Source organism: Notothenia rossii (assembly GCF_949606895.1).
Source record: "Notothenia rossii genome assembly, chromosome: 9".
In the NCBI taxonomy this organism is placed as follows: domain Eukaryota; kingdom Metazoa; phylum Chordata; class Actinopteri; order Perciformes; family Nototheniidae; genus Notothenia; species Notothenia rossii.
In genome coordinates, this window is record NC_136907.1 from 55671289 (window position 1) to 55696497 (window position 25209).

Here is a 25209-nt window from a genome sequence, read left to right on the forward strand (position 1 = left end):
TCCTGCAGTTTCTCACTTGTCTTTTGAGGGAGTGGAGATGGAGCTTCACACACAGAGCTGGAGGATCTAGAGTTTCCATTTGCTACAGGGTGGGTCGTTGAATTCTGTGTTGTTAGCGATGGTTTTCCTTCACAGGTTACTGAAATTGAAGGAGACAGTTTTGTGTCAGATGGAGGCACAGACACCACAACACACTGCTGGTGAACAGTCTTGCTCCTCCCTGAACAAGCCTTTCCTGAATTCCTGTATATCATTGCAGCTTTATAGTCTCCTTTGGATACATTTACACTAGACTTCTCAAGAGATTGCAGAGCCAATTGGACATTACCTCTTACAATATCTTCTTTATCTAGGAGCTTCTGCTCTGTTGCTGCACACTGCAGAGACCTAATAGCTGCCCTCACATCTCCTCTGACTTCTTCTGTCTCATTTTCTGTTGTCTGAACATTAGGCTCACAACCTACAAAAGGTGGCAGTGATTCTGGTGCACATTTACTGATTATATCTGCACTTTGTTGAAAAGCCTCAAAGGAAACATGGCTTTCCTGATCTTTCTCAACACTGACCTTTGGATAAGTCTTGGTTTGCTGGCTTCTGGAGGTAGACGAACATGCAGATTGCATCACTGTGGAGGAGCTTTCCTCTTGTGCTGTGACATTCAGGTTGTATATTTTTCCAGGGACAACGACTTCACGCTCCAGATGCAGGCTTTGCTGCTTAGCGAACTCAAGAGACTTTTTGGCTGCTTTCACATCTCCGGCTAGAATAACTTCTTTTTGGGCTTGACTTCCTTCTATTTCAGGACCTGACAAGTTCATGTCATAGATAGTTCCAGGTTTAACAATCTCCCGCTCCACACACATGCTCTGTTTCTTTGCACGTTCTAATGACTGCATTGTTGCCTTGATGTCGCCAGCCACAATGTCCTCTTTTTCCACCACGGCATGTTGCATCAAAGCAAGTTGTTGCTTTGCTGATAAGATATCCCCAGCGATTATTTCTTCTTTTGGATGGTAGTTTTCAACACCAAGAGGGCACTCCCTCAAAAACACTTTTTTGGTGTTCTTTACATCCCCTGGCAAAACATCAGAAATGGTTCGCTCCACCTGCTCTTTTTGTTGACAGAGGTTTCTCATTGCTTCCTTTACATCCCCCTGAACTATTTCAAGGGGCTCCTCAGACAGATGGCAGTGATCAACTTCATCTCCTATTGCCTCAGTGTGAAGACTTTTCAGATAGTTCAGATTTCCTTTTTCAATGCAACTTTTGTACAGATTGACATTTCCCTTTTCATTTTCATCCACCCTACACGACACTGCAGTCCTCTGACTATTGGCCGTAGCTAATAGATTTCCGATCGTAGACCTAACGTCTCCCTTCTCAATAACGTGACTCTCAGTTTTGGTTTCAGAATTGCAGATGAGTGAATAAACTGACATCTCTGCTTGCCCCCCTGCAGTCTCTTGCATGATGATTCCATTTTTTAAATCCTTATCTTCGGAAAGGAATTCATCGATCATCTGGACAATGTTTTGTATTCTTGTATCCCTCTCGAGGTTGATAGTTGTGGATGAGTGGTAGACTGGAAGTTCTACGACTGTGGTGTTCACTTTACCCTTCTCCACTTCTCTAAGAAGACTAACTTGGGGCTTCAGAGTTGGTTTGAGCAGAAGCTGTGACATGATGTTCCTGATGTTACCACCAACAACCTCTTCTTTCTGGATTTGCACACCTTTATTGCTTTCAAGCTGATATTTTGCCATGTTAACATTTCTGCTTTCATTTGCTTCTATTATGATGCCACTTGAATGAACAAAAGTCATTTGGTAAAGATAGGACAGGGTGTCAGCAATACTGTTGGCAGTGATTTTGTCCAGTGGAGTTGTCTCGAAGAGCCAGGTTGTGCACTTCACATCAGATTTTGGCATTTCCTCCTCAGTACCTTGCACTGAAGTATCCTCAGGCTCCTTGATCTTGTCCAGTGGCTGTGATTCAAACAGCCACGTGCAGCGTTTAACATCCCCTTTCTGACTGTCTTCCCTGTGTACTGCTTGTACTGGACCTTGCTCCTGAAGTTCTCCTTTCAGACTGTCAATGGTTTGATTCTCAAAGAGCCAGGTGGAGGTTCTGACATCGCCCTGCTGGACGTCAGTGACACTAACCATTCGCGTGAACTTCTGGCATGACTCCTCAGATTCAAATATCTGTTTATTTAGCTGCACATTATTGCTCCCAAAGTCTTCAATAACCCTCACAGAGGGCTCATCTCGGCTGGTAAGTGAGTCCAAAGGTTGTGTCTCAAACTTCCATCTTGCGGATTTGACATCTCCTTTCTTGACATCTTCTTGTGTAACAGCTCGGATCACGTAAACCTCCTTCTCTGCCTTGATAGCGTCAAGGGGTTTTGTCTCAAACATCCACCTTGCTCCTCTTACATCACCACTCATTACCTCCTCTTTTTTCACAGTTGTTACTTCATGAAACTGGCCTTCTTTGTCCCTGATCGCATACAGTGGCAGGGACTCAAACAGCATGGTGCTTGACTTCACATCAACATTGCTTGGAGGCTCTTCCACAGAGTCGGACATCAGTTCAAGGGGTTGGTTGTGGATTTTGTCCAGTGAGGAGGTTTCAAATATAAACCTTTTGTTCTGTACATCCCCACCTTCTACAGTGCTGACTCTCCGGATTGTTCCATCCTCATTGTCCTCATTCATCTGGTTCATTGGACAGTTTTCAAACATCCAAGTACATTTGTGTACAGAACCTTTTTTGAGGTGTTCATCTTGGTTCTGTTCATTCGATGTCACCATTACTGATCCTATTTCATCAATGGACTGGGATTCAAACAGTTCTTTGACTCGTGAGACATCTCCAGACTGAAAGTTGACCTGGCTGACACGTCTCTCATTGTGCTCAGAATTTGCATCCTTTCTAATGCTATCCAACGGTTCAGTTTCAAACACATGTTTGACTGTTTGAACACCAACTTCAGATTGAACAGAATCCTTTATGGTGTTGCATAGTTTCAAGTTGTACTCTTCGCCATCTTTAATGCTTTCTAGAGGCTGTGATTCAAAAAGCCAAGTAATGGACTTGACGTTGGTTTTGTCAATGGCTTCTTTAGCATTTACTTGTTCAGATTTGTCATACAAAATGTCCATTGGTTGGGTCTCAAATAACCAAGTACATTTCTTGACATCACCTTTTCGAGGTTCCTCTTCTACAGATGCATCCTGCTCTTTCTGGTTGAACTTAGAATGGATCCCATCTATTGTTTGGGTTTCAAAAAGCCACTTCGCCATATTGACATCGGCCATCATATCTTCCTGTCTGGTGATGCCTTTTATCACCTCTACATTTCCTTTTCCCTCTGCAAGCTTGTCTAAAGGCTTGGTCTCAAACATCCATTTATAGTTTTGGACCTTCCCTTTGATTAATTCTTCTCTGCTTACTGTTGTGACTGTATGGAGGTTTCCAGAGCTGTCCTTTATTGCATACAAAGGAGTTGTCTCCAACATTGCTTTGTTATCTTTTACGTTTCCTGCTGCAATAGACTTTTCCTCCTCAATTATTTCTTCATCAGAATGAGCAATTTTGCTCAGAGGAATTGTTTCAAAAAGATTTTTGAATCCCTTCACATCACCCTTTTCAATCTCTTGTTCCTTGGATTGGGTGTTCTTTTGAGTACTACATCTCTCAAACATCTGTTTTTTGCCTTTGACTTCACCTTGTTCTTCAGCTGAAAGAATAACTTTCTTCAAACGGCCAACTTCGTAGCTATCATTAAGGGTCTCCATGGGTTGAGTTTCAAACAGCCACATAGAAGTCTTGACATCACCTGCAATAATTTCTTCTTTTTCCAAAGGCTTTTCTTCAGAATCTCCTTTCAGCGCTGCCAAGGGCTGCATCTCAAAGAGCTTTCTCTTGTTTAGGACATCGGCCTCTCCTGTGCTTTCATCAACCGTTCCTTCAAACATGTCTTCTCCAATGACCTCTTGTATTGTGTCAAATGACTGAGTTTCAAACATCCACCTCTTCTGATCAACTCCTCCTCGATTCCCCTCTTCCAGAGATATACCCCGAATTATTTTAACCCCATCAGTTCCCTTATTAATGAGGCCCAATGGCTGGGTTTCAAAAAGCCAGCGGGCAGTGCTGATGTTGCTGCTGTTGATCTCCTCCCTGCAGATGGATTTAATCTCATGGATATTGCCTCTGTTGTCTTTGATGGCACAGCAAGGTTCTGCCTGGAAGAGTTTGACAGTCTTCTGGACATCTCCTTTTTGCTCCTGAAGCTCAGATCTCAATTTTAGGAAGCTATAGTCTTCTATGGAGTTGCAGCGTCCCAGGGTACTCAATGGTTTAGACTCAAAAAGCAGCCGTGCCCCTGTCACGTCTCCTGGCTGGATTGAATCTTTTAGCACTGCTTCGACCAGTTCACCTTCTTCTCTTTTTAATTTATTTAGAGAATCTAAGGATTGGGACTCAAACAGCCACGTTGATGTTCTAACATCGCCTCTGACAGAAGTCTGTCTTTTAGTAGACATTTGTTGGGTGCTGTCAATGTGCTCAAACATGGAGGAGGTGCCCCTGACGTTTCCACCTGTTAACTCCTCATCATCCATTAGCTTCTTGGTTTCATGAGGATGATCCCCAATATTGTCCAGAGTCCAGTTCTCAAAGATCCACCTCATGGACTGCACTTCACATTGATAAGCTGCATCCGCTGCTTGAGTGTTTTCTTGCTGCACTGCCTTCATTATCTCATCATCGTCTACGTCATCAAGACTTGCCCTTAGGTCTGGGTGTATGTGTTTGAAGAGCCTCTTTAGCTCACTCTTCTGCCGTTGTTGTTGGATCGAGGAAAAGCTTTCTTTGGGTGGAGGCGGAGGGAGATTACTGAAGGCGGAAGGCCCTTCATAGTCAACGGGTCTAGGTGGTACGGGAGGAGGTGGTGGTAGAGGCAGGTTGTCTTCATCATGAGCTGATTGGGAAACTGTGATTTTCCTGGCTGGTTCGGCCATCTTTAAATGACGGACAGATGGGAGTAAAATGGTCAGGTTTCAGTAATCAAACAGATTATTATGTAAGATATGTGCAAATATGAGAATGACATGCATTTTAACAAAGTGAAGCCATACTTTACCTTTGTCTTGCTCGCTTGATGTGTTTCACAGCAAACCATCCTCTGTCACACCAGGCTTCAACACTTCATAGCTGTTAGTAAGCGGACATCACACAGGCACCCAGTCTATACCGTAAGGGCACTAAGTTACATTAGTAACTAAATGTCTGCCTTGACGAATATCATTCGTGAATAATATTTATTTTAGCCACTAAATGCTCCACCATATTCATTAGCTGGTTGCTCATTTTGTTTGTTCTGTGCGAAACAGATACTCTTTTAGAGTATTTTAGAGGCTTTTAGAGCTTTTTTGCAGAAATGTGCCGTCGGCTGCCGAAAAAAAATAACACTGGCGAGAAGAGTGCAACTGAATCAAAATAGTAAATCGGGTCTTCAAAACCCAAACTATGAGCTATAGGGTGCACTTGGAGTTGGGTTATAGATACTTGTGGGTTTTTCAACATGAGCAGCAGCTTTAAGAATGTTCATATTCTGTGTGGGAATTAATCGTATTGTTTTATTGTTTTATTTTTAATCCAGTGAGTTGGAGTATGGAAACATTAGAAAATGTGTTACTGTCCAAAAATGGTAATTATTATTTCGGTATTTTACTACGGTTTTCTTCCATAGTAATTTATCAAGATTGAATGTTCACACTTATTTGTGTAGCACGTTGAGATTTTGAATATTTAGTTTTAGAAGAAATCCAAAAAATATAAATACTAATGTTGGTCTGCTATTGGTGTTAACAAAAGTTAGAAAAACCAGAAATACATTACTTGTCATTGTCTGTTTTTAAGGGGAAATACATTTTTATTGAACAAAAAGCAGCTAAGTTGTATTGAATGGCTTTTTCCTAACTCATGCCATTATATGATATTTTCATGTTGCTTCTTAAGTTGTTGAATGTTAATCAAAGGATAACTGTGTTTTGGTTATTTTCAAGAAAAATAAGAGTCATTTTCACAGCACACATATTAGCAGCACTGCAGTAGAGAAAGGTGAGTGAACTATACAGTACCTTGCTGTTTTTAGCACTTGTTCCTGAAGTACTGACAATTTCCTATTGAACAGAAAAAAAAGTATTTTTGATCAGCATGATATGAGTTAGTTCATGTACATGTGCTTTCTTGGAGCTGAGCATAGTGGTTATTCTCCATTGAAGCCCTTGACCTCCGTGTGTGGGGAGGAATGAGAGGCATTTCAGGAACTCACTGGCTGTGCTGAGCCTCCTGTGGAGTCGATAGCTGCTGCTCTTGACAGATAGAGAGCTGATCTGTCTCTCACCGAGGAGGAAGTCGATATCCTGTGTCTGCTTTGTCTTGTTGGCGTCTCTCCTTTAGTCAGTGATGGACTATATTTATCATCTGCAAAATAAATAAACCAATAATTAAAATATAAGATACCATGTTAAGTAAAAATAACCTTGGGAAAGTATCTGTCCTGCTTGTTTAGATGTGTTGACACGTTTTCCAGAAAAAGTGTGAAGTGTGTATAGTGCCAGCGACAAGTTTAATGATAACAATGTGTGGGTGTATTTTTAGTTATGGAGGGAGCTTTCTTATCACTGTTACAACTCACTGTTAACTTGTGGCAAACAGTAAACAGCATCCAGTGATTTTGAGTAGCTTGGCGGACTTATGAGTTAAATATGACATTGTAACAAACAAATGCTTTTACGAAGATTTTGAACCCATAGGTGACATGACAAATAGGCCCACACAGCCAGCCTGCTGCCTGCCAAAACAGCAACTGCTAGCTCAGCTGGGGTGACACGGATTGTTTTCACATTGTTTGTGTGAGCTCTCTGCCATCAAACCATCAAAACCTGACCAAAGGAATGTGCCTGCCTGACCCCATGAAAAACATGGAAAATACCTCAGCTTGATATGTGTTAGTTCACCTGGTTGTTTTACTCTGCGGTAAAGAATATGGTAGGTATGTTGAATTCAGAAAGTATTTCAACAACAACAGCACTGCAAACAATATGACCAGAGGTCAGCCCAGAGTGCTGCTCAGGCCATCCGGCTGTGACTAATGTTCAGATTTGAACACACCTCCCCTTTTCAAACGCTAAGCCCCAACAGGACAAAAGGATGGAACTGCAAGCTGGCGCCTCTCACAAGTCCGGACTTAAACTATTTTCATAGATGGGTGAGCAGACAGAATGAGCGCCATGCGTGCCCAGTTGAAGTCCTAACCCAATCAGCTGAGAGGTCAACTTATCATTACTCATACACTGGCATCAATATCTGCCAAAAATACAACATCCAGTTGTTACCAATCAAAGTGAATTCTTTGACGTCCAACACCTTTCTCTGTGATTCCCAACCTGACATCTCTTTGATCTGATTCTCCAGGAATGAAGAGGAGCTATTAGCGGCACAGCAATGTAGGGGGTGTTTTGGGCCGCTGGCAGCTGTACAAATGGTGGTGAAATGCAGTTGCTATTTGTTCTTCACTTCCACCACCTTCACCACCGTCAGCTGTTGGCGATTGTAGCCACATTCACAGACTGTAATGAAAACCTGCGTGCCAAAAGGCGGCTCATAAGGGAGGGCCCCACACAGCACATCGTGCTATCAGGTGTGTTACACCTGATAATACAACATTATATTGAATTTCCTTATTGCTTTTATGGCAGATATGCTGCTTCTCGTTTTATAGTTCACCCTGACTGATGATAGAAAGAAGGAAAGCTGACAACTGCAAGTTCCTGTTGTCTGACCTCCCATTCCATGCATTTCTAAGGATAAAGGGCTGAAGATTTATAGCCACTCAAGACTAAATGAAGATGCCAGCAATGCACTTACAGTACACCAATCTGTGACCTTATTTAGCTCTGATATCACTTATAAGGAAATCAACATAAACAATAAGTATTCAGGCTGCCAAAGGCGTTTTTAAAATCAAATTTGGTAACTCTGTAATTAATTCTAAGGTTTTACCCTTTTAGTGAATCAGTTAAAAGTAAATGTTTCTCAGTGACTTATCATCAACACACAATATTCAATTTAAACTTAATCTTGTGAATGAACTGAAAAAACATAAAGATCATCCATCACACTCCATATTTTTTCCCCGGACCAACAACATCCGAAAGAACAAAGCTTTCTCCGTCACTATTATACAGTATATTTCACATTAGCAACACAATCACTCAGTTTCAATCAAGTCAATACTCATGATACTCACTAAAATACTATCCAGCGTGGTTCTCTGTCTCTTCCCTGTATCTCTGGGTGTGCTGGATAACTCTTAAGGCCCTGTTAAATGTGATACAGCCGGTCTCCTCTCTGCTTGTCGCTTCACTCTGACCAAACTCTTTCTAGTCCTGTGGTCTAGGTGACAGCTGATTTTTATCAGAGACCACTGCCCCACTGAAAGACTTGGGCTATTTTGGGAGGGAGTGCTGGCGGCTGCTTCAACTCGGCTGAGTCAATCGCCTCTGTTAGTGACTGAGGGACTGGGACACCCCTCCGCCTCCCATTCCCATAGCTACATTGTCACCCACTATAACGGGAATGGGGTGGGACCTGCAGTATGTCTGTCGGAGGGCACTTTGGGAGCAACATAATAAAAAAACACAGTAAAAGTCCCTTTTGGTAAAGTTGTTCACTAATAAGACAGCTGAAGACATATTAGTATTGTCACATATATGCTACTAGATTATTCTAGTGGCCTTCTAATTTTCTAATGGTCAAAATAGTCATTGGTCTTTTTTTTCAAGCTTTGTGCCTCAATGAAGACATTTATAGTTTAACTATTTTTGCATACATTTTGGCAGAGATGTGCTTTTTTGTTTTATTTTGAAATTTATTTGAAACCTACGCTCCTATAATAAGACTATCATAAACAGTTTAGACAAGTACTGACAGTCAAACCCTTATTGACCAAAATGTCCCCAATGAAACCATCTAATACCACCATTTTCGATCCCAAAGCAATTACAGCTCTAAACAATAATTTCTGTTGTATCAGGCTTTCAATTGAGAGCAAAGGATTCAAAATGTAATTGTTTTTTTTCAGAGTTTGTCATACAGGGAAAAAACGTGCTATTTTCATAGTTTCTGGTTCAAGATATAAAATGAAATCAATGTTGTTTATGTTGCTAGTCAATGGCTGACATTTAAATAGGACTAATAATAGAAAATAGTATACATCATTTTTCAAAAATATGTTGCTAACTTCTTTGAAGTGAAGCAGAAGGGTCAGTGAACTATGTGTCTTATTCACGCCAGACTCATCTCAGGGTCAAAGTGTCAACTACCGTTCGCTGTCTGATATCAGTTGCTTGACACGGATAGGCTTGGCTCCGAGGGCCAAGGTCTGCGTCACGGTCGGAGCCATCAGCAACAGCCTCACTCTATCTTAGGAACGTAAGCCCAACGCATAGTTATGCCTTTACACTGCTGCATCCTCGTCTTTATTTAGCTGTTTTCCTTCATTCCCAGGGCCAAAGAACATAGTGGTCAGTGTTTACCCAACTCTGTCAGGATTTGTATTGTGACACTTTCAAAACACAAGGAGATGATCCTGGCATTTTTATTCTGGTAACTTAACCCAGATTCATTGGATATACCTGACATTTGGGAATGCTAAAACACTGTTTTTGACACACGGATTAATAACACAAATGTTTACTCACCCATAGATCAGAGAAGGCAGTCTTACTTTTCAAAACGTTTTCAATAGTGCTGTAAGGTGAGGACACACTGTGGCCCCAGAATACAACAGTGATGTCATGCCTTTGAGGGAACCACCGACCCTGTATGCCCTGTCAGATCTCAGACTATAAACCTGAAATGAAGCACCGCTGCTCACCATGTGAGTGTTTCCATGCTCTGGCAGAAGACTCTGGGAGTCCGTTCATGGCCTTCCCTCCTTCCACCTGGTCAGCTCTCTGTGAATAAACAACATATAGTGAGATTAGGGAATTGGGCCTGTTAAGATCTGAACCAATTACAGCTTAATGTAAAAGTCTGATATTTTGGAGAAGTAACGTTTGTTCGCTTTCTTTATTAAAGGTTTAATGTGGATATCAATACAACTGTGTCTCCCTGTTGAATGTCTCTACTGGTTTCAAAGGGTGAGATTTTATTGAGGTCTATAAGTAAATGACCGGGCTTCTCCCCTTGATTTAAAACCCTTTTTTAAATCACTGGTTGCTAGTCGTCTAATGGTGCCATTAAAGGTAAAATAGAGGGTAAAGGAGGATATGTTTTATAGCGAGGATATATTGTAATTGACGGTGTTGTCTGGTTGGTGTGGTTGTCAGTGTTTTTTTAGGGTATTTTAACCCTTTCACAGTGTGTTTTCAGTTCATGAGAGTTCAAAATGTCTTCAATGTCCATTCAAAAAAGGGGACAATGGACAAATTGCCAAATTCCAGGTTTGAAAAGTAGTCCACAAACTAATCCAGTCTTAATGCTTAGCTAACCTAACATAGTGCTGGCTTTTTAGCTTTTAGTGTACATACATGAGAGTGGTATCCATCTACATATTTCACTCTTAGAAAGAGAAATAATAAGAAATGTTCCATAATGTTTCACAATTTGATGCTTTGACACTAGGATCTAAACTTTAGATCCTAGTGTAAAAGCTACAGTGGAAATTATCAATGGGCGGGTCACAGGAGGATAGATTTGAGTGGTTCAACATTTCGGGTCGCGATCTATTGACTAAGGAAAAAGTAGGTCCCGAGGCCTGACCAGTTGAGAACCACTGATCTAAAGGTAGTCAATTCAGTGAAACCTGATATTAAACTAAACTCACACACCTGATTGGTTGTATCCTTTAAGGAGGTGTTGGGACTTCTCCAGTCCTGCAGAGGGCAGTCTCTCTCTGTCTTACTGCCAGTGTTGAGCCAGGGGTTGCTGGTGAAGCTTTTATGAAGGCCAGCCTTGGACTCAAACAGGGCGCACAGAGCTCTGGTACCTGAAGGCTCCCTCTGAGGAAGGAAGTCCATGGAGCAGCTCCTGGACAGATTAGAGCTTCTTCCAGACCCGCTAAGGGCCACATTCTCCCCTCCAGTGTCCAGCCTCCTCAATCCACCATCAACACAGCTTTCTGACACCTGAAAGCAGCATTTTATTTGTATGTGATTTCTGGCAATGTTTTATTGGTTGTTACATTTATCGCTCGTAATAAGTAAATACAAATATGTTTTACCTGGAGTTTGTGATCCTCCTTTTCAATACAGCTCAGGTCAGCACAGCTTTGGTAACTGTTTAAACACATTTATTGACACATGTATTACAGTGTCTCTTTTGATTTGAATCCAAGAATCAGCTGTTGTGAGCAGTAAAAGTGAATGAAAATGTCTACGTGACACTTGACTTTCATCCTTTAGTAGTCAGTGGCTACCAGAAGAGAACTGTACCAGAAAGCCCCCAATGTGTGAAGATGAAGCAGTATTTATAAACCAGTATATTGTAAGACACTTACTGTTGCACCAGCTGAGAGACAGACTTCCTGTCCCAGCGGGTGAGAGCTGGCATGACCCATGTCCTCTCCTGAACCCCAGAGAGGCTCTTCAGGGACTGGGTCCTCCTCAGGCCAAATCCCGCCATTGCAATCCCTCTCACAGCAGCTACAACAAGAGGATGTTACAGTGACGATGTGTGAAAAAGAAATACCTGAAGTGCCTAACTATTGTACAGTGGAAATGTTCATGAACCAAAAAGCTCTGGACAAAAACATACACATACTGTTCCTATAGTTATGAAGTTGTCCATTATTTTTGGGTCTTTAAATACATTACATTTAGAAAAAGAAATGTATACCTTAGATCTTATTATTATTATTTTAGGCATTAATGACATACAATACATTTTCATGCCTGTTAAAAATGTAGAAATGCGCTGAAACCACAGCTAATTGATCTTAGCCCATTTGCACTACTGACGGTACACAATACATTTTTAGGCTACAGCTTAATAATAATTTCAACTACTATATTTGATGAACAGTAATACTTTATTGAATTTTAGTCTATTTTGTATCATACAGAGCTCAGCAATTTAATTTGTACAATAATAAAAAAATGCATACTGTCCTGTATTTTGAAACAGTCAATACAAATTAAGTAAATAGCAGGCTGTTTGTAGGTAATGTACATGTAATACATGTTAATAATATCTGTATGAGAAATAAAGAAACATATCAATTGGTGATCAATTTGATCTGGAGAAACATGATTACTATTAAAGGCCAAAATTCTTGAATTCACTTTTTGGACATTTTGACTGGCATTCAATTATACAGCTGACTTAACTTCATTATTATATAACAGATTGTCACACTGACAGTCGTATGACTCTCTGTTAATGTTTATGGAATTTCCAAGAAAGAGGACGCCAACAAATCAAAAACCACAAATACAAGTTTTAAGGAGAACTCTATATTCAAATGTATACTCTATTAACTCGCACATAATGGTAAAGCAAAAGCAGAATACAGTTGCAATATTGCCATTGTGAATAATGTGATGCTGTTTCCTGTGAGAAATCAAAAGAATATTCAACCCCTTACCTGCAGAGAAGGAGCAGAAGTCAGCTGTGCATCTCGGTCACACAAGACACAGCAATATCTAGTGGCCAAAGTCCTTCAACACCTTGTGATTCAAAGCTTCCGGATCTGCTACCATACTGTAACATCACCTGATGCATTTCGCTGAAACACCAATACGACCCAAGTTTTATTATGCAGGGCAGGTCATAAAACTACATATTTTTTCTAGTTAGGTATTTAAATACTAGTGCATTTTGATGACAGTCTGATGCATTGAGTAACCAGAGCGCAGACCTGTGGCTTCTCACAGCTGCTCGGGCAGATGTCAGCGCTCGGATGCCTTGCATAGTCGCTCTGTTACTGTATCGCATGCCAGCAGCACTTTATCTGCCCCTCACATGCTTATCATAGCCACTTTATTAGACAGATGAAGTCACACTCATTTACCTCACACACTGCTTCTCCTGAATGTGCTTAAACAGATGATAATGTGTTAAGTTGCTACGGTTTTTCTGCCAATATAGAAAATCCAGAGCACAAGAAAACGCTGAGGCAGCATGTTTATTAAAGTCCACTGTTGCAGGGGAGATTTGCAACCCTACAAAACTGTTGGTGCATGAATGACATTTACCAGTAAGTAAGAGAGAACTTTTTATATACTTTTTTCAGGAAACATGAAGTAATCAATTAACTGTTTTAAGATTCACTGGGTCCATCATCAGTTTACAATGCAAACATAACACTATAAAATCAAAGAATCTGAGAACTCTCTATGATAAGCACATATGTAAATAGTGGTTTGAGACTGATCCGGCCCCCTCAACAGTTTAAAATGCCCAAACTGATTGTTACTTCTGGCCGCCAGCATACCGGAGGCTACCTTGGCCAGTTCGGTTAGTCAATTCTTTATTACGTGACTTACATGGCTTTCCTGTGCAAATTGACCAAGCTATCTTTGCAACTTGTAGTTACCAGCTTTGTCAGTTTGTGGCTGGTATTTTTCACCTTGTGAGTCTGTGTGTGTGTTATTATAGTAAAATGTGGTACTGGAGTGGGAACCTCCAATTTGCCAGAAGTTTATAAAAAAAATGTTTTGTCTATCTGTCGACATATTTTGTCACAACCGTGCAAGATGCTGCAAGGGGGGCAAAGGGTTTAATGCCTCACTACTTAACCCTAATTTACCCCGGAAATGGATTTCAGCGCGCCATGTTGAAGGACATCTAATTTCTTTAAATATACATCGAGGACCGAGGATCGAGCATCGAGGAGGCTCTCTGGAGGAGCTATAACCGAGGATACACTGATGTATCCTCCGCGGATCCTCCAGTGTTACGTTATTATGAGAGTGCTCTCATACCTGTTTGAATCTGAAATTGTGTGTGTGTGCGTGCGTGTGTGTGTTTGTGCGTGTGTGTGTGTGTGTGTGTTTATATGTCCGTATCTGTAGCCTTTTATTGTCTCATTATACCTCACTGTCAATTAATTAAAAGTAAATATACAGTATATGGCCCTGTCTGTCCATCAGACAGAGGGCTGCTGTGCCTCCTGTCATCATTAATGGACGTCTCTTTAAGATGACTGTTCAGCTGAGAGGATTTCTCATTTCTCTAAATGCCTGCTGCTTCCCCTCTTCTATCCTCGGTTCCCCTCCTCGGCTCCTCGGCTCGCATCTCCTGTGGGTGGGACTAAGACACGAGGATAGGAGTCGAGGAGGGGAAATAGAGAAATGAGAAACCTTCATAGTGTTTCCTACATCTGACCACATGACTTCTCATGAGCATTTACCATGTCGACCTCCAGTGGATAAAATAGTTAAAGGTCCCATGTCATGCTTTTACTCAATATAATTGAACAGCCAGGAGATGGAGCCAGAGCAACACGCCTGCCTCCATCTGTAACAAACGTGGTTAAAGGGCATGAGAAGCAGTGAACACACAACACTGATGTTATCTACAGTAAGCCACGTATGAGTGCACAAGGTAACTGTTTGCAATAGTATTATCGAATATTATTGGTCCCTTTGTATGGTGCAGAAGTATAACATATAGGGACAAACTATAACATTTGTGGTGCATTTGTGTAGTACAAACACATGACGAGTAACAGTGGAGTCAATGAGAGGAGTGAGCAGCCCACCCTGTGTGTTGTCAGCCTGTAATGCATGTGTTTTGCCAGCTGCAGTGGGAGAAAAGAGAGGAAATCAGTGAGTGATTGAGCATGTAGGAGGGTTTGTGTGTGTGTGTGTGTGTGTGTGTGTGTGTGTGTGTGTGTGTGTGTGTGTGTGTGTGTGTGTGTGTGTGTGTGTGTGTGTGTGTGTGTGTGTGTGTGTGTGTGTGTGTGTGTGTGTGTGTGTGTGTGTGTGTGTGTGTGTGTGTGTGTGTGTGTGTGTGTGTGTGTGTGTGTGTGGTCAGAAAGTCTCACCCAAACAGCTCAGTACTAGCCTGAACAGCTGAGAACAGAACAGGTCTCCTCCTCCTCCTCCTCCTCCTCCTCCTCCTCCTCCTCCTCCTCCTCCTCCTGCTGCTGCTGCTGCTGCTGCTGTGAGCTCCTGTGAAAGCCTCACATGGAGCCACATGTGACAGCCAACACCAACAGCAGAGTACAGGAGCTCCCACTGACAGCCATCAGTGAAGAGATGAGAACAGGAACATTCCTCAACACACACACAACTTTTTAGTCTGTTATTACCCATAATGAACATAACAAGTAAGGAGAAATACACTCCTGTAGGGTAAACGCCTTTTGGGTGCAGCATTGCATCACACAGGCCAGTTTGTAGGTTTTTTAGAAAGGTCAGTGCAGCTCTCTGGCTAATGTTGACAAGAGGCTCATTGTTAAAGGGGGGAACGTCAAACCCAGTCACACAGCTGCTTGCCTCTTACAGCTTGTGCTGCTCACATGCAGCCAGATAAGATCGCTGCTGTTGAAAGCTGTAGTTGTGTAACCTACTTTGCACTCTGGGCTGCAGCCCGACTTGATTTTGAAAACAATACTGTAAAAGCGACAAGGCATATTGATGTTATGTAGGGACACAATGAGCAAAACTGGACCTACAGTATAGGAAGAAATTGAATACTGTACATTGCCTTATAAATGTGTCACTTAGCAGCTTAGTGTTCTTAGTGATAACTGTTAAGTGAAGGCGTTTGAATTATACATTGCAGTTCACCTCAGTCCATGCACTGCACCATTATAGCATAGATCACTCACATATAAATATTTCAACCAACATGTTGCACAGAGAGCACCCTTGGGCTCCGGGATGCTTTTGCCCGGGTGACTTGGCTACAGAGATACGATTTCACCCCTGGACCGGCCCCAGGATTAGGCAGACGTACACTTGGCTCGAGGCCAGTGGCTCCCAGGGTGTCACAGGAAGCTCTCTGATACCACTGCACAGACAAAAGGGTTGGCAGTTGACGCTTCACTTAAGGTGTCACTGTTGTGAAATTTTACCCAAAGTCTTTATCTGATGGCATTTTTCCAGAGAGGGGAAAGTGAGGTTAGAGTCTCTTTGACCGAAGTTTGGCACACTGAGACGTTTAAAGGAGCTGGAAACATGTTTCCACAATCAGCCCTTTACTGAGAGCCATGATGTAGAACATGAAAATAAATGTTCTGCCAAAGTTGGAACAGTTTACATTAGTTGTATATAAATGTTATGTCTCTGCTGTTTTATCAGTGCTCTTCTGGTCTCAAGTAGAGTGTGCGTTGCTGTAAAATGGTGATGTCAGTCTATCAGTTTTTTCAACATTTTCTGTCTCAAAAGCAACCAAAAAGTTTAATTCATGTATATTCATGTACATTAATTACCCCTATTGGATCAAGGATTACGTGTTAGTAGTTATTTGTCAAATGCCGGAGTATAGAAAGGAAGGCTATGTAAAGAACAGCATTATATATATATATATTTGGCAGAAGAATTTACCTCAGCTACTACATATTCCTAGATTAAATAAAACAGTATGCAAAAATGTGTAAACCAACCAGAACCCAAATAGGCCTGTATGGTTCCTAAAATATGAATCAAGCTATTGTTTTATTTCTGTTGTACATTGAGAATCTTCTCTCTGAAAGCACTTTGTAGACAGGGATCACATGTAATCTTGGCCAATTTGGCCCACTTGGGGTAGATTTGGTTGAATTCACTTGAACTAGTCCATGCATTTGTTACTTCAAGGCTGGATTATTGTAGCTCCTTATTTTCAGGGTGTACCAAGAACTCAGTTAAGTCGCTTCAGCTGATTCAAAATGCTGCAGCACGTGTACTAACCAGAGTTAGGAAAAGGGTCCACATTACTCCTGTTCTGGCTGCCTTACACTGGCTCCCTATAGAACACAGGATAGAATTTAAAATTCTTCTTCTCGCCTACAAAGCCCTTAATGGGCAGGCGCCATCTTACCTTAAAGAACTCATTATACCCTACTGTCCTACTAGGGCATTGAGTTCCAAGAATGCAAGTTGTTGGTTGTTCCTAGAGTCTCTAAAAGTACAATGGGAGCCAGAGCCTTTTCTTATCAAGCTCCACTTTTGTGGAATCAGCTTCCAGTTTGTGTTCGGGCAGAAGACACCCTATCCGTTTTTAAGAGTGCACTTAAGACCTTCCTTTTTGATAAAGCTTATAGTTAGGGCTGATTAGATTCAGCCCCTAGTTTTGCTGCTATAGGCTTAGTTTGTCGAGGGACACCTTACTTCTTCCTTCTCTCTGTCTATACCTGTGTACTCTCATGTTCCGAATAACCCAGCTTCCCCCACATTTATTTTTGGTGTCTATCTACGCCGGGATCCTGAGTCGTGGCTGATCCTGTTGCTTTGGTCCTGAGTCCTGGATCCTGAGCCATGTGTCCTGGATCCTGCATCGTGAGTCCTGGATCCTGAGTCTTGGATCCTGAGTCCTGGATCCTGAGTCCTGGATCCTGAGTCCTGATCCTGAGTCGTGGCTTTGCCTGTTGCTGCGGTCCTGTGTCCTGAGTCCTGGATCCTGAGTCCTGGATCCTGGATCCTGAGTCCTGATCCTGAGTCGTGGCTCTGCCTGTTGCTGCGGTCCTGTGTCCTGAGTCCTGGATCCTGAGTCCTGGATCCTGAGTCCTGGATCCTGTGTCCTGGACTTCGAGTCGTGGCTGAACCTGTCTCTGCGGTCCTGCCTGACTCTCACCATACTACTTCCCTGATGTCTCCCACAGGATTGTTGACATCCTCGTGGATTCATCTTCTTATTATACACACATGCATTCCCAAACATTTGGTCTACCTATGTTGTAAATGTATTATCTTTTCAATTTACACACGGCATCTATTGCACGTCTGTCCGTCCTGGGAGAGGGATCCCTCCTCTGTTGCTCTCCCTGAGGTTTCTCGCATTTTTCCCTGTGGATTTTCTCCGGAAGTTTTTCCTTGTACGATGTGAGGGTCACAGAGGGTGTAGTATTGTCATACCGATATTCTGTACAAACTGTGAAGTCCACTGAGACAAATGTAACATTTGTGATATTGGGCTATATAAATAAACATTGATTGATTGATTGATGTGAACATAACATAACGCTGAGAAATTCAAGTTTCCATAACTGCAGAGCACTGTCATCACGTTGCACGTCTTGTCATCGATGAGAGGGTATTTTTGCCTGACACTTTAAACGGAGAGAGTTACATTTGCAAGACTTCAACAGATTTACCATTCAAAGTCTGGCAAATACCAGCTAACGGGAACATTGCTGTTGGCGTTGTTAACACTTGTAGCGCTGTTAGCACTGCTAGCTGAGAGCTGGGGCGAGGCATTCCCAAGGCCGGATTAGTACCTCCAGGGGCCCCTGGGCACTGAGTACTCATGCCCCCCCCCCCCCCCCCCAACCCACGTACCAACAAGTTACACCACGCCTACCCAATCCTACCAACATGACCAATATTTCGAATTTTCAGTCAATCTGGCATGCCAAATCGCACACCTATTTGTCAAAAGCAGGGACGCAGCCACATAGTTCAACCAAAGTAGGTCTAGCCTTTTGCCCTTTCAGTCAAAAATCACAAGACAAAGATACAATGGATAAGATCTCAAGACAGTGTGTGGCTCAAGAAGACCTAGGTAATATCAATCAAAACCTCAGAACAGCACCCCACTTAATGCCAAAATATGACTGGCTGGCTGTACAAGTACACAAGGAGTTCTATTTGTCACAAACACAGAGAGTTACAAAAGTAAAATATGTAGTGAAATTGTGTGGTTGCTCAAGGGTGGGGCTGTGATTCGGCTATACACCTCCGCCGCGTAGTAATAAAGTTGAGCGCATACATAGTGAGACCTACAGTACAGAGACCTACAGTAATTTGACCCTATGGAAAAGCTGTGTTATTTATGGCGAAGAGTGAGTGTCATTTAAAAACAATGTATGATGAGTGAGGTTGTGCACGAAAGAAAAAAATGTTTAAAGTTTTTTTTTTTTTTTTATCTTGTCACTGAGGGCCCTCTTTGCTCAAGGGCCCCTGGGCACTTGCCCAGGTTGCCCATATGGTTAATCCGGCCTTGGGCATTCCCTGTGCACTGAATTCCATAACTAGACCCTTTAATGTTCTAAACATTCATTGAAAGTCTACATTGAAACCAGGGAAAAACTGACTGTACTGCTTTAGACATGAACACCACGAGTAAACCTGCATTCAGAATAAATGGACTACAAACCCAAGAATACCAACTCTTAAAGAAATGACTGCAAAGATGATGACAGTGTTGAGAGGAATCATGCTACTGCTACTGCTGCTGCTAGTGATGAAGGCAAACATAATGAGTCATGACTCACTGCTTTACCAATCCTCTAAAATAGAAACAGCTGGGCTATATTTGCCCTTGCGACCATGGTGACGGCTGTCAAAACATGACATCAGAGGCTATGTATAAAGGAGCCAACTCATGTACAAATGACATTTGTATGAGTGTAGCAGTAGTAACAATTCAGCGAGACAAAAACAAATAATGTATACTCAATCACCCAATATTATGAGGGCTAGTTCTGTCGTTAAGGAAGTATTTTTCACAAAAACAAAACTGAGCAGCATGTGGCTTCATTTAGCACCTTACATTACTATCTGACTGGAAAGCAATAACCCACCCCCCCCCCAATGCAACGCTACCTGATACTTCCTGTTATGCCCAGGACAACGGAATGGTGATCTTAAAAAGAGGGGTTATTTTCTAGAGATAGTATCCACCAGGAAGGAAGGAGGAACTGGGGCACAGTAGTTCCACATGCCTGAAGCTTTGTCTAACTCTGTCAGTTTTACTGCTGTATGTGGGCCATCGATGGCACAGCTTGACTGAGAAAACGGGGCCACAAGAGCCAGTAGCACAATCCTGAGAGGCTGCCATAATGTAGGTTAACTAGAAGTTATGTAACATGGACTCTGGACAGAGAGCACTGTAAGGGTTTACACTAGCTGTCCGCAGTTTGATCAGATACAGAATAGAGACGGATGACACAGGATGGGAGAAAAGGAAATAAATCAGGTTAGGAATCTGGGTTGGTTATGCTGCCTTCTCTTGGTTTAGTAATTAGTCATTTTGGTCCTAGTGGATAAGGATTTCTTTTGTCGATTAGTTTTTGATTAGTTTTCATGCTGAGTGACTTATATCCAAAAAGCAAATGAGCACATATCTGGTAAACATACGATTTAAGGTTGTACTTTTTCATGATATTTTTGGAGAAACTCAGTTTTACATGTCTGTCGAGAATAAAAATACAAATGTCTTTATTCCAGGACATTCCTAAACTTTAATGGCTACTTGAGAAAGTGAATAAATACATTATTGTGCTAAACTAGAACTGACCATTGCAGTGGTACTTTCCATGACTCATCTCCTCCTCTGCTGCACTAGTGTGGTCCGATCAAATCTCCTGACACATTGAAGCACACAACAACGTCACATAAGGAACAGGAAACACCAACTGTGTTGCATAAATGTATTTTCGGAAAGGCAGCATGATTGTGCTATTAATATCAACGTAGCCTGAAAGTCCTCTTTGAACGTGTGTTATGAGTATTTCTGAGAGGATACATTGTCTGGATGTACCCTCAAGATGCATCATTTACTTGAAATACCCTTTTCACAACCCGTCCATGTTTGAGAAATAAATTTAAAAAACAACGTGCTGTTTCACTATGACCTCTCTGGTGTTTACTCCCCACCCAGGTCAGTGGAAAATAAATACATGTGCACACGAGTGCTCCCAGCCAAAGTGGGTCACACTCTCATAATAACACACTTCCAGTGAGTGCAGAGGACGGGACGAGCAGCCCTTCCTCTATACAAAGTATTTGGACCAACAGGTATTGAGGTGCAGTTTTTTACTCCAACTGAAGCACTGATGTGTATCAAAACAAGGGGTCAAAGCTCAAGAGTATTTTGGACATGTCTGTCTTTTCGTCCATCTGGCTCTGTTTGTCTGTTTCTCTAAAGCTGAGCTTCATTTTGCTCCAAGTCAAGGACACGGTGTAGCCTATGATTATCTTTAAAAGCAGAGACACTGGAATGTTAATCCAGTCGCTTTACTTTTTCTCACTCAGTATTTTCCCCCAAAAACACTGACTTGACAGTTTGAGTTGTTCATAATGAGCATGTTTGTGCAAAGGCAACATTTGCTCTTTTTTTCCTAATGCCAACAACTGTTAACATGAAATACAATAGAAACAGGAAAGCAGGGAGGAGGCTGTACACTCAAATTACATAATCCTGCCCATCTACAGCTTCTCTACGGTTTTGGGAAATAAGGCGTGTCTGAGTTAAATCACCATTTTGGATGAACACCAGTGAGTCATGGTACAATAATGTGAAAAAGAATACCTGGCAGCATTAGTCACTTTTTAAAGAAGTCTGATCACCATTTGTATTAGACCTGCCAGAAACAAAATACCAGACATTAAAGAGCTTCTTGCAGGTTTTTATTTTTTCTACATTTATGCTTAAACTTGCTTGAAAATTACAATTAAAAAAGTGAATGCAGGATTTGATATGTTTTACGAGACATAAGGGCAGGAATTCAGAGGGAAAGGAGCAATTTTGAGCTCTGCTCTTAAAAACGGCTTTTTTTTAAGGTCATACGTCAAACGCGTCATATTACATCACACAGGGGACACATCTCCGCTTTCTGACCGCGGGTATAGTTAGTAGTTGCGTTGAGTAGAGCGGTTGTGTTTTAAGGAGCTGGTATTTTTCGGTAGTTTTAAATTGTATTTCACCATTTGTAATCATGGTGCAGTATTGTATTTGTGCAGGTTGCACAAATACCAGCCTGTCAGGACATCGAGTCCACAGTAAAAAGGACCGGAGCTAGCGTTCGTTCCTGAGTGCGTTGTGCATCCACCTCCCTGCAGCACATACTCTCCACAGCTTTATCAGGAAACCGTATTACTTCTCTCTCCCCCCCCCCCTTCGCTGCTCTCTCTCTCTCTCCCCTCCGGTACACGGTAGGTAACGCTGTGGTGGCTGTACTGCTCCAGCCGTCTCCTTTGTGTTTGTTTGTTTGTTTGTTTCCCCCTGTCTGTGTTGTTTGTGTGTGCGTGGTGGCTGTCACTCCTGGCTCCCGGCTCAACCTGCACTCACCTGCTGCAATCAGCTGTGCACCCTCCCCGACTACACACCTGCTTTCCATCAAGCCATTTACAACGACATATCAACGGAGGCAGGGCCGGCCCTGACCAATTTGCCGCCCTAGGCAAGATTTTAGCTGGCGCCCCCCCCCCCCAAAATGCAGACACTCACTATGATTTGCGTATGTATGCACGGTTGTGGCATCACCAAAACAGAAAGATATGGACACAAGCTGTGTGAAAATATATTTAGTATCCTATCCATTTGAGCATGATTTAAGTGGGGGGCGGACCTCACCTCCTCAAGGGGTGTCCGGGGGCATGCTCCCCCGGGAAGATTTTTTTTTAAATATTGAAGTTAAAAGCATCAATCTGCTGCACTTTGAGAGCAACATTAAGAGAGCTATGGATACATCTCTCAACACCCATATGAAACAGAACTGGAAGCAGATTTTCTTTTTCTTTATGGATATTTTACAAATCACTCCCCTTTCAAACTGTATTCTTGTTTATTAATAACAACTTTATTTTACTGTCATATAGTATTTTATACTATAAGAGAATAGATGAAAATCTATTCTCTTATTTTTTTAAAGCTATAATGATCATATAAAGGTGTGCCTTTACCTCACTGAGCTGAGGTTATCAGAGCCTGTCAGTCTTTCAGGAGAGAGCTCTCTAAAGCTCTCCCCCCCGCGGCTGCTTACACAGTAAATTCCAATGTTAATAAAAGCTGTATACGTTTTTGGGGAGTTTGATTTATTTTAAATTAACACAAATACAACATTTAAAACCTATAATTGCACGCTAAAACCATTATTTCAAAAAAGAACTATTTCACATAAACCTCTGGTTTTTACTGGGGCTGGGGCAGTTCAACTTGATTTGGGGGGGGGGGTACGCCATAGTTTATAGGCGCTGTACGCAATATAGGCGTAGTTCTGTTAGTATAAGATAATAAGATGTATTTTGTTGATCCAAAATTGTGTTGTTATGAAATAAAAATAAATAAATAAAAAATTCTAACTTTAAAAAATATATATATATTTATATTTTGGCGCCCCCCATTGATTGATGCGCCCTTAGCATTCAACTATACTGCCTATGCCAAGGGCCGGCCCTGAACGGAGGCTCCACAACCTTTCTCCGCCAGATCGTCAAGTATCAGCCGTATCTCGCCGCGTCCTCCTGTACACAGCACCGTAGTGTGGAGTTGCATTAGGTAACGCGAGATACGGCTGATACTTGCGCATTAGTTTCTGATATGGATCAGTATCAACAGTCCTGCCAGTAACGTTACTATATTATAAATGCTACTTTAGTTATAGCCTGATATATGATAGTTAACTTTACAATGTTGTGATGTGACGTTAGCTAACATTCTGTAGCTAACGCCGGTCACTCACCAAGATAGCTGCCCAGTTCTCCACTGGTTCTCCTCACACCACAGCTCAATTTCTCTCCGATGGCCGTTATTTCTTCTAATCCTTGGCTGCTCCTGGTCTCTTGGACGCCTAGCAGGCTCATAATTATAAGGTTGTGGTCCGTCATATGAATTCGAATATTCATGTTCAACTTCTTCTGTGTCTTCTGTGTCGAAACTAGCATTGGGATCCATGTTTATTAATACGTTACACCGGCCGCTCCCCCTCGTGTCCCCTGTGTTACGTCACACGCGGGAGGTCACGTGCCGAGGCTTTTTTATGCGGAAGTGAACATTTCTTACAAAGACGACGCCAGATGTCACTGTAGTGTATATTTCTGTATTTTATTTTTTTTAATCTAGTGTATTCATCATTTTCCTACACATTTATTCACAGGTGTCTTTAACCTGAAAGTTGCTCTTTCTGGAAATGAAAGACAATGAGGATTTGAAAGTTACCAGAAACTGTGTTCAACTGATTTTAGTGTCACTAAATACTGGATGTTTCGCATAGTAAACACCACGGAAATTGTTAACCAGACAAAATAATCCAGATTTATAAATTGCTTTTTACGTTTTCTGATAGAGGAACTCAAACCACTTACCAATTAGTGTTCAAGTTTATAATCCTAAATGAATTGCGGCCTGGTTCTGCTACTTGAATTATTGTTGAAAAAACGTTACATGATTAAATATAAAGAGGAGAAATTGAAGGAGAGAATTTTTTTAAGTAATGTCTACTTTAGTGTGACAATACTACACCCTCCAAGATTTTATGAAATCAAAACTGTCTCAAAAAATGTAATCTTCCCTCGAAATTGTTTATGTTCTTATTAGATAAAATAAGAGAATTATCAAAGTTAAATGCTAATACAGTAAAAATGTCCACTTGTTTTAACTCGTACAATGTTGGCAGATCGACTTCTGATAATCACCAGCTGGACGTTTATAAGTTATTAATTTACCCCCATATCACTGGTTGTAACAATAAAGTGTGAACACAACACAACAGTGTTGTGTGTGGGCAGCAGTGACAGAAGAGCGTCTCCTGCCTCTGTGTGTGTCACCGTCTGCGTCAATACAGTCCGGAGAGCCAGGAGAAAGGACTATGTGGAGCAAGATTATTCCCGCTCCCAGACACTTCCGGGTTCGTTTGGCAGAGTAGTTGTTAACCGGCTAACAATATGATTTTCCTACCTACAAGTATTAGAAATATATATTAAAGTATACCGTTGAAAAACGTTCCTCGTGTTTGAGCTGTGTATCATGTTTGGTCATTTGGTTTGAATGCACGACGTTGTACCAATACTAGTATTTGTGTTTATGAGAGCGTTGTGGTGTTGTTTTTTAACAGTTACTACGTTGTGACTGTTTAATGAAGTAGGCTATCACGTCTATTTTATACTTTTAGCTTTTTATCTGACTTTTCGTACTCAAATAATAAAGTTGCAAGCTCTTCTGACAGTTGTACTTTTCTGCAAAGTCTATGGCGCTTCCAAGCGGGGGTTACTATCTTGCTGCACTCGTCTCTTTGGCTGCTGCCAGCCAGTCCTCCCATGTTCA

The 25209-nt window shown here is 41.7% G+C and overlaps 1 protein-coding gene across 4 annotated transcripts; it reads right to left on the reverse strand.

Moving 5' to 3' along the window:
• Nucleotides 1–23819, reverse strand: xirp1 (xin actin binding repeat containing 1). Of its 4 annotated transcripts, XM_079647731.1 has the most exons (10): nucleotides 20464–20506; nucleotides 12662–12802; nucleotides 11576–11720; nucleotides 11300–11354; nucleotides 10908–11204; nucleotides 9953–10031; nucleotides 6344–6495; nucleotides 6150–6191; nucleotides 567–5027; nucleotides 1–139 (listed from the first exon to the last, which is right to left on the reverse strand). In XM_079647731.1, the coding sequence occupies exons 3-10, from the start codon at nucleotides 11698–11700 to the stop codon at nucleotides 137–139; spliced, it is 5214 nt and encodes a 1737-aa protein (XP_079503857.1). In that variant the 5' UTR covers nucleotides 11701–11720; nucleotides 12662–12802; nucleotides 20464–20506; the 3' UTR covers nucleotides 1–136. The 4 variants fall into 4 exon arrangements, with proteins under 4 accessions (XP_079503857.1, XP_079503856.1, XP_079503858.1 ...); XM_079647730.1 differs by lacking the exons at nucleotides 12662–12802; nucleotides 20464–20506 and adding an exon at nucleotides 23630–23819; XM_079647732.1 differs by lacking the exon at nucleotides 20464–20506 and having other exon boundaries at nucleotides 12662–12818.
• Between the last annotated feature and the right edge of the window lie 1390 nt (nucleotides 23820–25209).